The sequence below is a fragment of the Juglans microcarpa x Juglans regia genome, chromosome 2D (genome assembly GCF_004785595.1).
Source record: "Juglans microcarpa x Juglans regia isolate MS1-56 chromosome 2D, Jm3101_v1.0, whole genome shotgun sequence".
Classification (NCBI taxonomy): domain Eukaryota; kingdom Viridiplantae; phylum Streptophyta; class Magnoliopsida; order Fagales; family Juglandaceae; genus Juglans; species Juglans microcarpa x Juglans regia.
The window spans coordinates 29505382-29524258 of NC_054596.1; the positions used below are offsets into that span (position 1 = coordinate 29505382).

The 18877-nt window shown below is 34.4% G+C and overlaps 2 protein-coding genes across 7 annotated transcripts; both read right to left on the reverse strand.

Annotated features, from left to right (window-relative positions):
• Positions 1 to 946: 946 nt before the first annotated feature.
• LOC121250217 lies at positions 947 to 5328 on the reverse strand. Of its 5 annotated transcripts, XM_041149243.1 has the most exons (9): positions 5039 to 5328; positions 4543 to 4695; positions 4080 to 4307; positions 3828 to 3965; positions 3557 to 3635; positions 2212 to 2283; positions 1975 to 2050; positions 1380 to 1436; positions 947 to 1304 (listed from the first exon to the last, which is right to left on the reverse strand). In XM_041149243.1, exons 3-9 carry the CDS (start codon positions 4266 to 4268, stop codon positions 1214 to 1216), a joined length of 702 nt encoding a protein of 233 aa, XP_041005177.1. In that variant the 5' UTR covers positions 4269 to 4307; positions 4543 to 4695; positions 5039 to 5328; the 3' UTR covers positions 947 to 1213. The 5 variants fall into 5 exon arrangements, with proteins under 5 accessions (XP_041005177.1, XP_041005179.1, XP_041005181.1 ...); XM_041149245.1 differs by lacking the exon at positions 4543 to 4695; XM_041149247.1 differs by lacking the exon at positions 4543 to 4695 and having other exon boundaries at positions 3828 to 4002.
• A 1505-nt stretch (positions 5329 to 6833) lies between these two features.
• On the reverse strand, positions 6834 to 16837 carry LOC121250218 (glutamyl-tRNA(Gln) amidotransferase subunit A, chloroplastic/mitochondrial). Of its 2 annotated transcripts, XM_041149249.1 has the most exons (10): positions 16222 to 16837; positions 15438 to 15749; positions 14948 to 15127; positions 14732 to 14826; positions 10061 to 10136; positions 9804 to 9881; positions 9324 to 9417; positions 9186 to 9235; positions 8056 to 8169; positions 6834 to 7337 (listed from the first exon to the last, which is right to left on the reverse strand). In XM_041149249.1, exons 1-10 carry the CDS (start codon positions 16810 to 16812, stop codon positions 7242 to 7244), a joined length of 1686 nt encoding a protein of 561 aa, XP_041005183.1. In that variant the 5' UTR covers positions 16813 to 16837; the 3' UTR covers positions 6834 to 7241. The 2 variants fall into 2 exon arrangements, with proteins under 2 accessions (XP_041005183.1, XP_041005184.1); XM_041149250.1 differs by lacking the exons at positions 6834 to 7337; positions 8056 to 8169 and adding an exon at positions 8183 to 8282.
• Between the last annotated feature and the right edge of the window lie 2040 nt (positions 16838 to 18877).

The window sequence follows — 18877 nt, forward strand, 5'->3', positions numbered from 1 at the left end:
AATTGAAAACTTGACAAGGTTTGCAAGTACTTGAAAATTGTATATTGATTATATAGCTGATGATATTCGTTTAATAATCAACTATCCTATCTTTGTTGCGTTAAATTATATAAAATTATAGCAAACAACCTTTTGGGTTAAATCATTGATTTCGATATGGAATTTGGAGTTTAGTATGTAGCTTGTAACAAGTGCTTTAAAGGCATTACAGTTGAGCCCCATCAGTTTATGCAAACTATTGAAGAGTCTAAAGTAATAGCTACACTTCGGTAAGTATATATATACATATGTAATTTTAAAACCAAAATATATGGAAAAAGAATATATATATATATATTATAATTTATTATGCAAAAAATGTATTTATTCTTGATATCAAAAGTAAGTTTATATTAATGACTTAATGTTAATTTTTATGTTTAAGGTTAAAATTTGTTATTATATTAATTTTTTATTATAAGATTAAAATTTATATGTTATTTCAAATGTTATATTAAAAATTATAAGATTAATTTTATATTATATCACATGTTATATTAATTTTATATTATAATATTAATAGACTAGAATAATTAGATTATAATTTTATGTTATATTAATTAACAATTTAGCATATAATATATATATAATATAATATAAAAAATTATAAATATATATACCAGTCCGGTTACCGATTTTCAAAATATGACAACCGGTACAACACCGATTTAGATTCTTAAGAATCGGTGTTCAACCGGTTTTCCCATTTTTTTTACACCCCTTATTCTATCTAATGTACTGTTGCAGAACTTATTTCAAAAGATGATGAGGTATGTGTTATGAAATGAGAGGCTTTTCTAGACAATAAGAAATTAATTAATAAGCTTGTATTTTTTGCCATTTAGACTACTTGTAATCTTATTTTGACATTATAAGACCGCTTGCAAAATTTAAACCAGAGTGCAAGTAAATTTAAAAGCATCAGTCTTCTTTTTTAATTAGTTTCTAAGAACATATAAAGGGGGAACTGAGCAGGTGCAAGGCTAGTAGTAAAACAACCAAAACTTCTTAATTTAGGATATTAACAAAGGCGGACGGCACAAGTATAAACAAAGGAGAAATAAAATGATCGCTCTTGGACTCCAGATTGTTTAGAGATGTTGCAAAGCTTAGCAAGGATACTGTCCAAGATAGAATTCTTCACAGCAATGCCAAGACTCAGAAATGCATGTTTCTATGTTCTTCTGTGTACAGGCTTGAAAAGTTTAGAAGTTGTAGCAGCATATATGCCAGAAAACCGAGCTTGTTTCATCGTGGGAGAGGCACTGAAAGGGCAATAAGCAGTAGGATTTCAGCTTCTTAAACAAATTACTAAGATAAAGACAACTGGGACTCCTTACCCATCATTTTTCTGGTACTCCTTTTTCTTCATAGCCGCAAGATTCTTCACCTCATGACTATTCAAAAGGAAAGGAAAAAAAATTGTCTCCTCAGAAAAACTCTTTTCAAGAAAGAGAAAAAAAGCGAGCAAATCACACAGGGCCCTAATGTAATGTAAGCAGCGTTATTGTTATTATTGTTTTTTTTTTCCCTTGAAGCCTCAAAGAACCGAAAATTTTGTTTCCACCAGGTAGCGCAATACCAATTCCTAATTCTTTTTATCTTCCTACTTCACAAATAAATTGCTTTGATATGTAAGATAATGCCTTTAAACTAACATTCAAATATTTTTGGATGCTGCCATTTTCCCCACTAAAATGTGCCAGATGTCCAGTTAAGATACCTGAGTGCCTGCTTTTGTGGTCCACAGCAAGGATGCAATAAATCTCTCTGAGTCACTAAACAATAAGTTAAAAAAATATGGCCCTGTACTATTTTTTCTTAGGTTTTGGACTGAAATCTTTGAAAGTTAACTTGAACACGGTAGGTAATAAGTTAGTTAATTTATCTTCCCCAAACATAACATTTCAAGAGAAACTCTGCCAAGAAGATTACCTGTTAAGAAATTCTATTTTTGACTTTTTCATCAAGTTGCCCTTATGGTTTGAAACATTGTGGCCAGGTCCACCGCCTACAAAGAATCGTCAAAAGCAAATTCCTGAAAACAGAACTTTAAGGTGCATCCTCTTCAGTGTTCAAGTCTGAGTATGGGCACCAGCTGACCAAAATTGAAATAAACAGATTGCTAGACTAACATGGATAGAACAAACAACAACATGATTGAAAGCTTACCACCATAAAAACTTCTTTTATTTTTTGAAGGTGGAACCTTGGTGCAAAGCTGAACTTGCCGGCTTTGTTTTCCTACAAAAGTTGAACACCTTCTAAGTAGTCATGTGTGAAAAAATATTAGACTGCCTCTAACTAGAAATGATGCCTCAAAATTCATAGTATAAATTGTCCATGGATTAAATATTACACAGAACTTAAATATTTCACTTTATAAAATAACATGGATGGAAAACAGATAAAACCAAGGAATAAACTTCTATTTCAAAATTAGCAGTGTATAATTAGAAAAAAAATTATTTCACATTTTCTCAATAAATATTTAACTAACCTTCAAATACCTCTATACCATTTTTCCACTGAAAAGTCATCGTGCATAACTTCTGTGTTCTAGCCATTTATTTGTTGCCTCAAAGGCCCTAGGTCCAAGGGTTAGTGGGTCTAGCATCTGGACCCCAAAGGGGGCCTTATTAATACACTTCGTCGTAAGTCCTCTAAGCATGCATACTAGTTCACAAACAGAGAAACATCTACTTAGGGGATGCTTGGGGAATGAAATGAGATGAGAATTTTGTGAATAACAGTAAGATGGTTTGTGAATAATAGTGAGATAGTTTGAGTCAAGTATTTTTTGGGTTTTAGGAAAGGAGAGAAAAAAAGTTGAATACAAAATATTATGAAGTTAAAATATTGTTAGAATGTAATTTTTTAATATTATTTTTATTTTGGGATTTGAAAAAGTTGAATTGTTTTTTGTTTGAAAGTTTGGAAAAGTTGTAATAATTAGTTCGAAAAAGTTGTAATGATTAGTTTGAAAGTGTTTGTGTTTGAGTGATGTTTGGGAAGGAAATGAGATGGGATGGGATGAGAATTATTTCCAAACATCCCTTAATTTCCTAAACTTTAGTTATCAAGTTCATAGAGAACCCTGAAATGGAGTTAATTACAATCATTCCATCTGGGAAATAAATTAAATAACCATAAGGTGCATAAAACTGTCACAAATATGAAAACCTGAGAAAAGGGAAAGTAAACCTCTCCCCAATAGCAAACTGAAAATCTTCGAAGAATGCTAGTGATTGTCAAAATAATGGAGTGAAAGAACTCAACTTCTATAATTAGAAGGAAATGTGAGGATGCAACATAGGCCATGCAATCCACAAGGACAAAAGAATAATACATTGATTATTTAAATTGCAACTGCAATACAAAATTTAAGTAAGATCACATACACTGAAGCATGCAATATAAAACATAAGACGTGATCTCAGGGAAGAATACATATAAATGTTATAATCCACATTAATCTTCTAAAACTTATTTCATATAAAAAAGAAAGAGGACATACGTGCATTTTCTTTCTTGTATAGGTTCTTAATTCGGGCAGCTGCTTTCTTCTCATGCTCAGCAATGTCTTCTGATTTTGCCTGCAGGTAAATAACCCAAATTTAATTCAAACTTTTGTAACAGGGAAAAAAAAAAAAAGAAGTATTCCTTCACAAATTTGCATTTATAATTGCCTTATCAAGTGTGAAAGATAACCCACTTACAAAAGAAAATCGTACCTAACAATGGAAACTATAAAATGAGTAAAAGAAGAAAGGAACTTATTAAATCACCTCATACAAACGGATCCATTTATATGACTTCAAACTTTTGGCCATCCTCTCTACAACTTTCTCTGTATTTCTTGTACCAAACTGCTTTTCATAAAATTTCTTCCACAACTTGTCAGTAACTGGGCTTAAATCTCTTCCCTACAATAATTAATTAAAGAAAAAAAAATCAACATTCCTGCATAAGCAGAGCAAAAGTATTTAATTCCAATAAAAAAAAGTATTTATTTACATGGATAATCCAGGTCCTCTTACTTCTGAACACTTCTCCACATGCATCAATTGGTCCACTGTACAATGTGGTAAAATTTGACCAAGAAGATCTAGATCCGTTTCACCAACATCCCCAAGGTACCTTACATTATCTATTGCTGTCTTAACACAGAGATCAACCAATGAGGGAGTCACTTTCCTTCCAATCACTACCATTTCTTTCTCGGGCATATTTTTTACCTCTTCTAGTCCAGATATGCTCCACTAAAGCTACAACAAAAGAAAATACCACCAATTATCTTATTTATTCATTGTATTCAACGAAAATTACAATCTACTTTCTGAATTCAACTAAAAGAAAGCTCTCCTCAAATAAAATTCAAACTTGGATTCTTATATATACCTTACCCTTATTTCATTCCTTTTTTTTTTTTTTTTTTTTTTAATTATAAGTAAAAGATAGTTTTTTTTTTTTTTTTTATAAGTAAAAGATAGTTACCCTTACCCTTATTTCATTATAGTAGATGAAGTAATCAATCTAAATCAGTAAGTGTTACAACAACACAAAGTTGAGGCCTTTTTTCTTTAGTTTCATTTTTTCCTGGAACCCAATATGAAGTAAATACAATGGTTCTATTAGGATTTGGTTGCTTCGTTTCTAACCAACAAACGAGTCCTAATCGAAATATTTCATAAACATCCGGTTGCAACCTGCTAAACACTTCTATTTCCAAACGACCAACTAATAGGAAATACACCTAATTATATAAAACTTCTAAGACAGAGTCCTTTTTTCCAAGCTCTGCAGCTTAAACCACAATCTCTGCCACCCAAGTCGAACTGAGTTTCCATCGAAATGGCGGACACAGAAAGAGAATCGGATCGGGGATAACGAAATTAGAAGTTCTCTGAAATGCCAATTTGATTAAAATAAGGAATAAAAATAAAAATCAATCTACATACTGAATAGATCGATACAACTAAACAAACTGAGAACTGACCGAGTAATCGGAGTCGTAGAATCGTAGATGGGAATCGCCGGAGAGAGAAGAGCCCTTCAGACTACTATCTGCTTCGGTGTTTTCATTTTACTTACATAAACCCAAACCCATGCACCTGGAACAGAGAGGCAGAGATTCTAACAGGTATCTGCTAACGTGCGCCGGCTCGACGATGATGGTGAGGTTTGATTTAGGTGTTCACGAAGGCAGCTGACATGGAGGGTTGAGCTGAGATGCACCGAGGGAACGCCTTTCGCTGGCGCGGTTTCTAACTACAAGTTATCAACTAAAATTGACCCCCACGATTTAAAAATTAAAAAAAAAATAAAAATAAAAATAAAGTAAAGGAAAATTTATTACGAGGATGATGATTCACGTGCTTTTTTTTTTTTTTTTTTTTTTTTTTTTTTTTTTTTTACCGTCATTAAAAAATTATATTTTAAAACGAAAATATTTTCATAAAATGATATTTATTTAATAAAAATTCACTCGTTTAAAATATAATTTTATAAATAATTATGAAAATGATTGCTGAGTATCGTTTTCCTATATATTCTTTATAAAATGTCTTAAAATATTTTTACTAATATAATTATGCCATCTCTAACATGTACCGTAAATACTTCTATCCATATCAGTACACGAGAAATTCATACATAGGTATATTTTTTTATATTATCATTTGTTATCTATTTTAGAGCGTTTTAGTCTGAAAAAAACCTGTTGATCTAATATACTTAGGATTTATAAGAAATGTAATGTTATTTTAATAATAAAGAGAAGTGTAGGCAAGCCCGAAACCCAAATTAGTATCTCTCATCTACAGCAATGCATCCTCTGTATTGCTTTATTCCAATAAGTTATCAAATCAAAGCAGTCCAAATCATCTCAATTGCTGGCAACTATTATGTTTCAGAATTGATTTCAATTCATCTTATCTAACCTAATCATTATAATTTTTTTAAATTTTTAAACAAAATATAATAAATAATTTAATTTTTTCAAATTTTAAAACAAAAATAATATTTTATTCATCTTTTAAATCCCACGTTATCTCAACTCAGTTCATTATCTAAACCTATGAAACAATTTGTTTGGTTCCAGTTTTGTGATGGTAATAGAGAGCTCCCACCACTTCTGCCACTAGTAGTATATAATTTGCCTGGAAACAAAATGGATCTCATCAAGCCGTTTTAATAAGGTCTGTAAAAAAATGAGGAAACTGTGATTCGGTCCAATACCGATTCCTTTTTAGCAAAATTGGTTTGATGAACAAGATGATGAATAGTCAAACTAGTAAGGAAGGGAGAAATGATGCAGCAAGGGGTTATTGATATTTCTAGTGAGTCGTATACCGGAGATAGAGTAATAATAGATACAATCATAGAATGCACAAGCATCATGCAATTATCTAGAAAAATAGTAAAGTCTACTATTAAATTTTTTTTTTTTTAAAGTAAATCTCGTATTTACTTACTTTTTTTTTTAAATGATTGCGTAACACTTACGCACTTACGACTGCAAATATTATTTCTCTAAATAATATCCCCTATCAGCCAACCACAAGAATCTCCTTCTAGTCAGCTAAAGAATACTTTTTTTAATTAATGACTTGCTAAGATATATTTTTTTTTTTAATTTTTTTCAAATTCAAATAAAATTGTATATTTTTACCGAAGTAAAACAATCATAATGGTTAGCTGTGAATGGGTTGTAAAATAATTACATCAAGTCTTTTATTTTGATCAGCTTTCTGTGGATCTAAAATGACAAACAAGGCAGCTCATCAAGCTGATTGTCAGTTTAAAATAATCTCAGAAAATTCCACAACAATACATCAGCACTTGTGTTCAAACATATCAAAATGGGGCTAGTAGATTTAACTCTGCATATTCCCTTCTTAAAAAATAAAATAAAATCATCTCTTCAACTGCATCTTAATAGTACATCACTGAAACATGGCTTCTTAACTTCGCTTTTCAAGGAGGGGGAAAAAAACTCAAACCCTATTTGATAAAGTCAATAAATACCAAACTAACGGTGATGCCAACAAATTATACATCCAACTGATTCTAAATCAGTGGTGTGGCAGGTGCACTGGCTCTGCATGCTTTCCTGCGCAAATTGATGAACTCAAAAATGGATGAAATGGCATTACAAATTGGCTTTAGGTTTCTACATCCTCATCAAAGATCATCAGTAGCTACCATGGAGTGTCATCATGTTCTATCAGTGGAGGGACAAATCTGCAATTTTCAAGAGTCTGCTCAAATATATGACCCACTTTGAGCAGATTTTCCTGCAAACATTACAAGAATAAAAAAATAAAATATCAGCCATTTGATGCTGCACTGAGTTATTCCTTGTTCATCTCTGAGATATAAGCTATGAATTATTAATTCTCTGAGATTATAAGATATAAGCTACCAGACCAACTTGGTTCCTTCGAAATTATTAACTAACTGGTTTTCAATGACTCAATCACTTTTACGTAGGGTCGGTAAAGCAAAATAAGGAAAAAGAGACCCTGGGTGTTTCTGCATCCAAACGTTTGAATAAACTTCGGGTGACACACAAGTTTCCCAGCTGTACGATAGATAGATACAACAGGTACCCATAATCCAGCCATCAATAAATACTAAAGGAGAAAAAGGTCACACCTGACAAAGAACAAAATCTAACATCTTGACATAGAAGAAGGTCAAATTACTGAGGGACTGATCATTTTGGCGGGTGGGTGCATGACAAAACAAAGCAGAACCAAAGTTTTAGCAAAGTGTTTCTTTATGTTTATCCATAATCGCATTCCCCTTTCTCGGTTTATTGTTCTCTGAAAACACTATTATTTTTGTTAATATCTTATCTATATGCAATTTTTAAATTTTCAGTTACTAAATTAATTGCCAAAAAACTCTAGTAGGTTTGTCTGTCGTCAGTCTCTCCTACGAAATGGACACGAAGGAGGTGGTCTTGATATGCAGTAACTCTAATGTATATTGCAACATGAGTCTTCATACCTCATCAAAACCCGCACCAATCATCTGAAGACCAACGGGAAGGCCAGCAGCACCCCCTTCAACAAATCCACAGGGCAAAACCAAAGCAGGTAGCCCTGCCAAGTTAACATTGACCTGCATAGACGATAAACGTCACCTGAGCAAATCTAAAACATGGAAAAGAGCTTACAGTTGGGAGTTTGGTCAGGGTCCTTGTAGATGCCATACAAGCGGTAATATAAGTTCACCTACATGAGGTAAAATACATAGGGCCTACAATAACACCACAATTACCACAAAATTGATGTGTACAATATATTGATGGGAAAGAAATTAAGCTTTTCTGTGGAAATTATGCCAAACGGTTCAAGCTCAACTTTCAACTACAAACTTTCAGACCTTCTAGCCCACACATGCAACCTATTTACTTATGATCTGGAAGCACAAATCAAAACACATAAAGTTGCATATTATTACAAAAATTTGAAAATCGGATTTTCTTAGAGTTCAGTCCCAGGACCTAAAAGAGGAAGGTTAATGCAATATTCAAGATCAAACATTAGGTATTTCATCCAAATCCAACTCCACCAGGGCAAGGTGTCCATTCATCAAAAGGTACAGGTTTGAGATGATTGGTGAAAACCTGGACCCCCGATGCCAACAAAAAAAATAGATGACTGGTGAAATGTCCAAGGTACAGCCACTGGCTCCTACTGGTCTGAATGTCCACCACATGCAGTTATAGAGATTCTATATCTGAGGAGGGAAAGGAGGATGGGCAAACATCTCAACCATTTTCATCCTATCCTGATCTCAAATATTAATATCAGCTACATGTATCTTACAGATCCATCTGGGCCCACCCAGAGTCAGAGCATTGATTTGACAGTGCTTTCTCCTTTACTTTATAATCACTGGACAAGCAACTTAAAAACAAATTACTTTATCCACAACCTCATGCCCAGTATTAGGTCACTGTTGGCAATTAAATCCTCTGATAAATCTCTCTCACTGACATTACCCAAGAAATTGAATGAAAAGTTTGATCACTCCCTAATTGTCTCAATACATGGGGAAATGACAGGTGAAAACAAAAGACAAATAAATAACACTAAATACTGCAGAAAATAAATCATTGTTAAAACGCTCACAGTCATGATGTCGCCTGCATACATTGCCAATGGGTCATCCTTTTTCTCTCCTGTAAACATAAGCAATTGGATTTCCCACTGTAAACAGATCACTACTACAAAATAAACAAACAAAAACAAAAGATGGAAGCGGCATACCAATCTTATAAGCAGCAGATGGAGCAGCAGGTGAAATTAAGATGTCATTTTCATCCAGTGCAGCCTTGAAGCTTTTCCGTATCATGGTCCTCACCTAAAACACTACAATTATAAATTTCTTCTTGAACACCATGAAGCTTTCCAAGGGGTCATGAACAAAGCATAACAATCTTCAAGAGAAACCGCCAAAGAACAAATATAATAATAATGCATGTTTCATGTTAAGGATACCAGAATTTAGACATAAGAATTACATTCATTACAAATAAAAAGTGGCAAGATCAACGTTAGTTAAGCATATGATTTCCCCAGTACCACATCCATGGGTTCACATTTGCAATTTTTCTATGATATAATGGAACTGGAGCACATGAGACATTCTGAATATAGGGTGACTCCTGCCTACCAAATTAACTTAACCAGGTTGAGAAACAAATCACACCCTAGAGATGAAAGCACTTGGAGCAATTATAGTAGTACCTGCTGGGCACGCTTGTAATACGCATCATAATAACCAGCCGAAAGGGCATATGTACCCGTTAAAATTCTCCTTTTGACCTGCAAATATAACACCGAGTTATACAAAGTCACTGGCCTGTAAAACTCTAGTTCAGAACTTCCGTTACGGCTAAATAATAACTAGTTCAACTAGTTTTATGCGCCTGTTTAGGATACCTTAAAAATCAACCAAAATTATGGCAACAGAGTTTTGGACTAGCCACCTAAAGCTCATGTACCTCAGGACCAAATCCTTTAGCTCGAGAATCCCCATAAAGAGAGTTTAACTCATCAGCAGCAACTTGGTTCCCATACCTGGATATAAATATAAAAACATAGATGAGAACTCCCTTGTTTGTCTTAAAGTAAAAATCACATGCCTAGGGAATTGGTAGTTGATATTTCACAATTCCTTTTTGTGATACCCCCCATACTGAGTGTGTATAGGTGGTAAATGGGATTATTTCTCTTTATAATGGTTCCAATGGGCTCCAATTGTACCATTAACTAGTTCTTTTGAAATATGGGCCCAAATGTGGCTTGAATCTCCCTAGGGACCTTACAGTTTTCCTCCATTCTCAATGGAGATGGTATAATGCACACGGGCCTATAGTTTATCTGTGATTCTGTATGGTTTCAAGTAGGGACCTTACAGTTTTCCTCCGTTCTCAATGGAGATGGTATAATGCACACGGGCCTATAGTTTATCAGTGATTTTGTATGCTTTATCTTGAAACTATATAAAGTTTTCCTTACCTATTAACAATAAAAATAAAAATAAAAAACTATATAAAGTTTTCCCCTTTTGCCAAGATCCTTTAAACTAAACCACAGTTTGTCATTTGCGTTTTTAATTAATCCCATCCCAAATTCCTCTGGTTCTGAAAGTCTCCTTGAAAGGAAGGCCCACGTACTTCATAGGTAGATATGAAAATCATAAAGACATAATACCAGCCAAACTATCCACATTTGTTACTTGACCCACTACAGCCACCTGAAATTTATCCAAATTAATCTCCAACTCAGAAAATGCTTCAAACCATAGAAATAAAACACAGGTACAAGCTCACTTATGCGAAAAGCCATAAGGCCAAAGTTCTTCACTTACCAAAAGCATGCTTTTTGGCAGTTTTTGTGTGAGCTTAAAAGCACACTTGCGTAATTTTTTAAGAAATATATAAAATATCATTTCAAGACCTAGAAAATGATGTAAACAAATATTTTTAAGTATTACCTATAAAAAAAACCAAATATTCTTAAGTATTTAGCTGATTTTGAAGACCATTAAATTACCATGATGCCACAGGTTATCATATGGGATGTATATCCTTTTTTATCGTTGTGTGATGTATATCCTTTGAACCCAATATAATAATCCAAGTTGGCTTTCTATATGGTTCGATATTTAACTGCTTACGTTAGCATAGACGTCAATACCTACAATTCTTGAGTTATTTTTGTCATGACTTTTTTGGTATATTTTGATTCAACTATATGCTTTAATTTTTATAATGGCAATCAAATATCATAGATGCGTATTCTTACCAAATCACAGGAGAATATATTATTTTATCTAGAAGTATAATAGAATTAAATAAAATTTCATATACTTAACTGCTTGATTTTCATGTTGAATTATTCTCAATTTTTTTTTTTTTATAATGACAGGGGAACCACCCCACTGCAGAACCCTTAGGACTCACCCATGGAACTTAAACCTCCAGGGAGACTAGCACATTAACCCACCACCATACCTACCCACTTAAATCGTAGTTTGATCCTAGGTCCCAACCACGATCAAGCTACGATTTATTTATTCTCAAATAAATTGACTGCGGCTCCTAAGTTGTAGGCTGTTGGGACCAAGGTCACCTGGTTTGCCACCCAGGTGGTGATTGGGTCCCACTCCAGCATTGCCTGGGTAGCTCCAGATTGTTCCTAGGTCAAACCAGCCCAAGGCTTCTTAATATATTATTTTAAAATTTTAATTTAAAATGATTTCTTTAATGGTTAACTTTTACAAACGTCATTCCATCAATGGAGCTAACGTGACTTATTTGACAGATCATATTAACAGAAGGATCAGAATGACCAAAGTTGAAAGCACAAGGGGTAAACAATTCAAAATGAGACTACAAGGACAGATCTTTCCAAATGGCAAGCCAAATGGACTATTTTAGAATCTAATCCTTAAATTCACATGCCAAAATGAATCGTAAACCTTGTCAACAAAGCCCAGCTCTTAACCATGTATTCTTAAGCTTGAAACAGCTCCTACCACTGTGAATGCCTCCACAATCCAAAAGATACAGGAAATGATCCGAATATAGACATGGCAATTTCTTTTAACTAATATATCGAAAATGGGCTTCCCACTCCGGTGAGACAAGAAATCTATCAATTATAGACCACGCGGGAGATTATTGATTATTAGAAGGTGTATAAGTTCTTCCAATTCTGGTGAAAGGCTTTGATAAAAAATAAATTCATAGCTATCCTCCATAGAGAAGAAAATGCTATACTTGAAAATAATTATCAAAGTAAACTACATTTTATATTCATAAGCAGTTCGTTTTTTGTTTTTTCCATTACTAAAATCACATAATTCTAATTTAGTTGCTTAATTATGGTAAGATTATAACATTAAGTACCAATCAAAGAAAGCTTCTAACATTTAAGTTAGCAAAGTATACTATATATATATAGTTAAGTTAAATTGACAAATCTTGTATTTTTAATAAGCTATGACTTTTTTCACAAAATAAATTATTGATATTATATCTCATCACTTTATCTACATACATATTCAGTTATATGAGCTTAAATGAGTTAACAAAAGTTTGTATGAGTTTGGCCCTTCTAAGAGCATCCTCATTTGGCAAGCCAAATGAGGAGGTTAGCTAAAATTTAGATAATTTATACCAAAAAGACTCTACATTGGATTGGCCATCTCCAAAATAATTTGGATTTCTGCTACAGTGATTGGCCAAATATAGACAACCACAATTGGTTCACCAAACATTAAAATACTAATTTCTCACTCCAACTACACACGCAAGAACGGCAACAAAACGCGGGAATATTTCTCACCCGTAACTCTTTCTCCACTTTGGTTAGTGAATAAGAAATTTAGATAAGTATAATCTCAATTTTTTGTTATTAGCATTAAATGACATTTGAAAATATGATTTTTTTTAATATTAATTTAATTAGAATATAATTATTATTAATATTAAATAGGTAGAATTATAAAATGTGTTACAAATAAATTAAATAAAAAAATTATTAATTTAATAATTTTTATTATTATATAGAGAGTGAATGGCTAATCCAATGTGGAGATTGAATTTAAATGGAATAGGCAAATGTAAAAAAATGTAATATTGGCTAAATTTTGAAGATAGATTTGGCCAATCCAATGAGGATGCTCTAATAAATGAGCCTAATTTTTTGTTTTAGCATGGATTGTTTAATTTGAAAGAATGAAACTGAAGTCGATTTTATACATGTTGAGCTTGAAATGTTCACAGACAACTGAATGCATTTATAATCATACTTGTAGAGTAGTTTAAAGTGCAAGTGGGTAATAAAAGTTCTTTGATTTTACATTGAAACCAATGATACTTAAAGGGAAACCTTTTTGAAATGCTGCAATGAGTGAAACCCGAAACTTCTCAAAAGAAAAAACAAGTAAAAGGCCATTTTTTTTATAAGTAAAACTATTATATATATCAATAGGAGTAACCAACTACACTAGATGTGTAGAGGAAAACACCTAGCCCATACTAGGGAGCTCCTAATGACCCAAAAAGCACGTGAAAATTAGAAATCTATCCGAAATACACCAAGCCCAAATTGGAATAGAACCCCATCCCCAACCCTTGTTTCTCTTAAGACTAATACTCCTCCCAAAACTCCCTCTATGAGGACGTCTTAATAAAACCCTCCCTTTAGTCTTCCCTCGACTTGAGCTACCTCCCTTAGCGTCGTAGTTGATTTCCCAAGAAAGACGTTTTAGCTCCTTGCTTTTTTTAAAAAAGTGATTTGGTTTCAAGTGAGTGGCCCGCCTCAATCGCAGTGAGTAGTGTTTTAAATTGGTCTTCACATCCTCCATGTGAAAGCCCCACAATATGCTGAATCTTATTCACCTTATGTAGAACCCAATCTAATGGTGAACCAACTATATTGTTTATCGAAGGGAGAGAAACTAGGAGAACAACATTATCCCAAGACACAGTTCCCAGCTGCACTCCCGACCCTAGACATTCCTCCTCACAAGGTACCAACGACAAACCCAAAATTTCCTCCTCACCATATCCTGCATTCAAATCCCAAACCTCCTTAACAGCTATATTGTTCCTGTCCAATGTTAATGTCACCATTAAAGGTTCCTTCACCTCGGGCATAGATGTCGTCGTTACATCGACGAGGCCATTTTCATTGAGTAAAAAGAATAGCTATCTTACAATGCCAAAACAATTTTCTATTTATAGGAAAAAAACCTAAAACCCTAGAAATAATAAATTATGACCCTAAATAGACCCTGAATCAAACATTAAAAAAAGGAGGGAAACAATGATAACAACCCAATTCAGTTATTTGACATTATAAGATCCAAGTTCCAACTATCGAAATTTAAGATCTGTGTTTCACAACATTAGAAATTCAAGATCTCCATCTAAAACCGTTAACACAGCCATAGAATGAAAGACATCTTTAATACCCATGAGCCGTACTTTCCAGATCTTGTCCTCTCTCTCCCTCCCTCTCTAAATATATATTCTAGTATTTATGTATTTAATATGTGAGTCATTTTCGCAATTGTGTGCATCTACATGTTAGTATGTTTGCAAGTTTGAGAAAGAGAGGAAGATTCTAATTTCATACCATAAGAAGCACCATCATATTACCTGACACCATCATAACGTGATAAGTTGGAAGATGATTCAGATGATGCAAGAATATAATAGGCAGGTAATCCAAGGGAGAATGATGGTAATGAGATCTGCAAGTTAAGATTTAAAGTTTGTCTAAAACACATTAAATAATAAAGTTGAGCTCTGGAATGAAGTAGAGAAGTTAAAGTAGACAGAGGTTGAAAGGAATATAAATAATAAAAAGTAGACCTCTGTCACAGAGCATCCTAATTCCTCAAGATGTGAAGCAGCACCACGTATGACAGAAATCACCCCATTGTCAACACCATCATCAAGAGTTTCCTGGATCAGACCAACCTTCAATCCCTTCAATGGTTTGGATTCCAATAAATCTACGGAATCAAATCGGGATGCAAAGTCAGGAACCTCCTGAAATGTTAAACAGAACACAATGCAATAATATTACATGATATACAAAACACTTGCACCAAAATGAATCACTGAATAGTCATATCGGATTCATGTACATCAATTAATTTAGATCAACAAGTACATACTAATAATGACACCTATGCATAAACTCAAACCCCGACTAACTACCTCATAAAACTCTTCATAAATGACTGGTTTGGTGAAATATCAACTGTTAACAAGTTTAGATCTTAATTTGAACACTAACACTTGAAAGTATACAAGAATACCAATATACATACAAAACAAGGTAGTAAAAGTCCCTTACCCTGTTACTACTGGTGGCATCAAGTCTATCGTGGCCAGAAATCGCATGAAGAAGAATTCCAGTATCAGCAACTGATGATCCAAAGCAGCCAATCACATCAAGGGATGATGCATATGCCATAAGTCCATATCTCGAGACGCGTCCATACGTTGGCTTCAATCCAACAACACCACAAAATGAAGCTGGCTGCCGCACACTTCCACCTGTATCACTTCCCAGTGACACTACACACTGCCTGGCAGAAACAGCCGCAGCTGAGCCTCCCGATGATCCTCCCGGCACCCGAGATATATCCCATGGATTTGCAGTCACCTAACGAATGAATACATGCACCACCTGAGTAAACCAACCATGGTTACCAGTTGGGAAAAATATCCCAAACAACTTGCAAAACTATTGTTCAATCCAGCGAACCAACGAAGAGATAAATTAAAGAATATCTATTAATTATTAAAATTCTGATAAGATTTCCGCAACCCAAAGTAATCGAAACTCTATACTCACTCTATCTCAATTTTCAATTTTGCACGTTACCCGTGTTCCAAAATATAAATGTTTCAATTTCTTCAATTTCTTATTCCTTGAATTTTTTTATTTAGAAAAAATATGTGAAAGAATGTTTTTTCTTTCTGTAAACAAAATTTTATAAGAATACGAAAAGCCCAGTACACGGGGCATATACAAGAGACATTTTTTCTACGGGTTCAAGGACTAAAACCAAACAAAGCGAATTGCAAAAACCAGTATCCATATGCAACAGTAGAAATTTAAAAACCAGCAAAACCTGAAAAGCAGAGGCTTCAGTGGTGCTACCCATGCCAAACTCGTCCAAATTGGTCTTTCCAACCACAATGCCCCCCAAGTCCTTGATTTTCCGGATCGCCGTCGCATCGAACGGCGGAAGATAGCCCTCGAGGACGCGGGAGCCACCAGTGGAAGGCATGTCCGCCGTACAGATGTTGTCCTTGACGGCGACGAGCACTCCGGCGAGTGGCCCGAGCTCCTCACTGCTGGCGATCATCTGGTCGAGGCGATGGGCCTGCTGCAAAACGGCGTCTTCGGAGACGTGGAGGAAGGACTTGAGATGGGGCTCGGTGAGGCGAAGGCGGGTGAGGTAGGATTCGGCGAGCTGAGCTGCACTGAGGCGGCGGGAGAGGAGGGAGTGGCGGATAGAGAGTATTTGAGAGTGTGGGGGAGGCGGTGGTGGCGAGGTGGAGGGAGGGGATTGGGCGGTGAGGGTGCATAGTGTGTAGCGAGAAGGAAAGCGGGAGAGGGAGCGAGGGGATTGGAGTGTGGATAACATTTTCTTTGAGAGAACGGTGAGGAACAAACAGCGGGAGGGTTTTGTGTTGTCTTTGCGGTGGCCGTGGTTCATCTCTTGACGTCATAATAAATTATTAGAAAACAATTTTTCTTTTATTGATAAACCATTTAACATTTTCTACTTTTTCAAAATCACAAGAAGATACTGACATTTCCATTAAAATAATAAGAGTAATATTAAATATAATTACTTGATTATCTAAATAACGTGTATTTTTAAAAAAAAAATAAAGAAAATGAGATTCATTATTTTAAAATTATATTTTTATATTAATCTTATATTTTTTTTAAAAGAATGCACGATATTTATATATTCTATTATTATAAATATCACTTCTCTTGAAAAGAAATATAGTAACAATAAAGCTTATTATCATCATGCCCAAGTATTAGCTGTGCACAATAAGCGTCTCCACTTTTATCTCGCCTTTAGCCAAAGTAAAGATGGCAGGTTAGGACTTAGAGTATTAGTAATGGAATCAACCTAATTAAATTTTGGCCAAAATTTAGATAGATTGCATAAAAACTAACTACAACAGACTCAATATGTATACAATGTTTTTAACCAAATTTATTTTCACTAGCCAAATTTGGCCAGCCTAAGAGCACTAGCCTAGTTAAAGTTTGGCCAAATTTTGACTAGGAAATTTGTTTTTATAAATTTAGCTAGTCACTTTTCAACAATACCAAATAATAAACTTTTTAAATCTATTATTATTCTATTAAAATATTAATTTTGACTTTTTTTATTTTAATTCTATTAAAATATTAAACTTACTCTAGGACAACCGAATGGTATAAGATTTGAATCCTCAATAATAAATGAAGGGAAAAAAAACCCTCAAATCAGATAAAACTTCCTTCTTTCTTTTCATTTTACATATAAAAGACTTCTATGATCTATATCACCAGAAACTGGAACAAAAAAAACCACAACTCAACAATTGGAAACCAAAATATAGTACTATCTTACTGAACCAAAATGACCAAAATCTAGAACTTGAAGTACTCAACCCAAAATCGACAAAGAAATGGAAGGTGTTTGGCGGAACTTGAAGTGAACCCAAAATTGACAAAGAAATGGAAAAGAACTTGAAGCATTGCAACCAAACAACGAAATGGAAAAGAAAAAAAGAGTAATATACAGAAATCTAGGTCCTGAGGCAAATGAATCGACAAAGAAAAAAAACAGCGTTCGGCGATGAAGGGTCTTACTAGAAGGCGTTCGGCGGCGACGGTGACAGAAGAAAGGATCCCACTTGACTTCGTGCAAAGTTGGTTCTGTGTTCAATCTGTGACCTTGGGCAATGATGGTGTTGTGTTTTCACAGAATAAGGAACCCATTTTGTGGAGAAGGAGGCTTCGCGCAGGAGTGAGTGAATTCCAGCAAGAAGAATATTTTATGGCCAAAACATAATTTGGCCAAGGATTTGGGCAAGCTAGATTTGGCTAGCTAAACTCATGATGGTTAAGATTACTGTATACTTGCCTAGTTTGATGTAGATATCTTTTAAGTAAACTAGCTAAAGTTTGACCAAAATTTGAATATGCCTAGTTCACTATTAGTACTCTAAGTTGCTAACTAAATCTTATTTTGGGCGTAAAAAATTGCTCTTCCCACTTGTATTCATCGCGCACGAGCCTCTCTTTTGTTTTTTCTCTTTCTTGGTTCCTTTTTCACCAAAGCGTAGCAATGGCCCTAAGTGAACAGACAAGGAAGAAACTGATGGGCCTCTTGTAATTCTCTCTTTTAACGTTGTGTTTAGTACGTCTTTGGGCCAGATTCCAACAACTCAGGTCTTCAAAGTTGAGCCTTCAAAAAAGAAGAAGAACGAAACTGGGAGAGAGCGGCCTTGGGGTCAGGGAGTCTCCAATGCCAAAGTTAGTAGAGTATTTTAGAAGTTTGTAAATAATGAAAGTCTAGAGACCAGAGAGCTTTCTAGTACCTAAAAATTGTTATTTATACCGAGAGTCTAGGAGGGGGGACATAACGTGCCTGCCCCCGTGGAGTCCATGTCCTCTTTACTGTTCTTTTTGTCAGAGTTCTTTAATGCGGCATGCATTTGTGACAACGTCATTAATGTGACATGTAGCTCGGGTTGTGATGCCATTAATGT

Excerpts from the sequence above, each read along its gene's own strand:
- LOC121250218 (XM_041149249.1), bottom strand. The coding sequence starts at position 16,812 with ATGAACCACGGCCACCGCAAAGACAACACAAAACCCTCCCGCTGTTTG. Across the intron at positions 14,827-14,947 it reads TAGGATGCTCTGTGACAGAG|ATCTCATTACCATCATTCTC; the intron begins GTCTACTTTTTA and ends CTTAACTTGCAG. Across the intron at positions 7,338-8,055 it reads TTGGTGCGGGTTTTGATGAG|GAAAATCTGCTCAAAGTGGG; the intron begins GTATGAAGACTC and ends TAATGTTTGCAG.
- LOC121250217 (XM_041149245.1), bottom strand. The coding sequence starts at position 4,268 with ATGCCCGAGAAAGAAATGGTAGTGATTGGAAGGAAAGTGACTCCCTCA. Across the intron at positions 3,636-3,827 it reads AATGGATCCGTTTGTATGAG|GCAAAATCAGAAGACATTGC; the intron begins GTGATTTAATAA and ends ATTTACCTGCAG. Across the intron at positions 1,437-1,974 it reads AAAATAGAATTTCTTAACAG|TCATGAGGTGAAGAATCTTG; the intron begins GTAATCTTCTTG and ends CCTTTTGAATAG.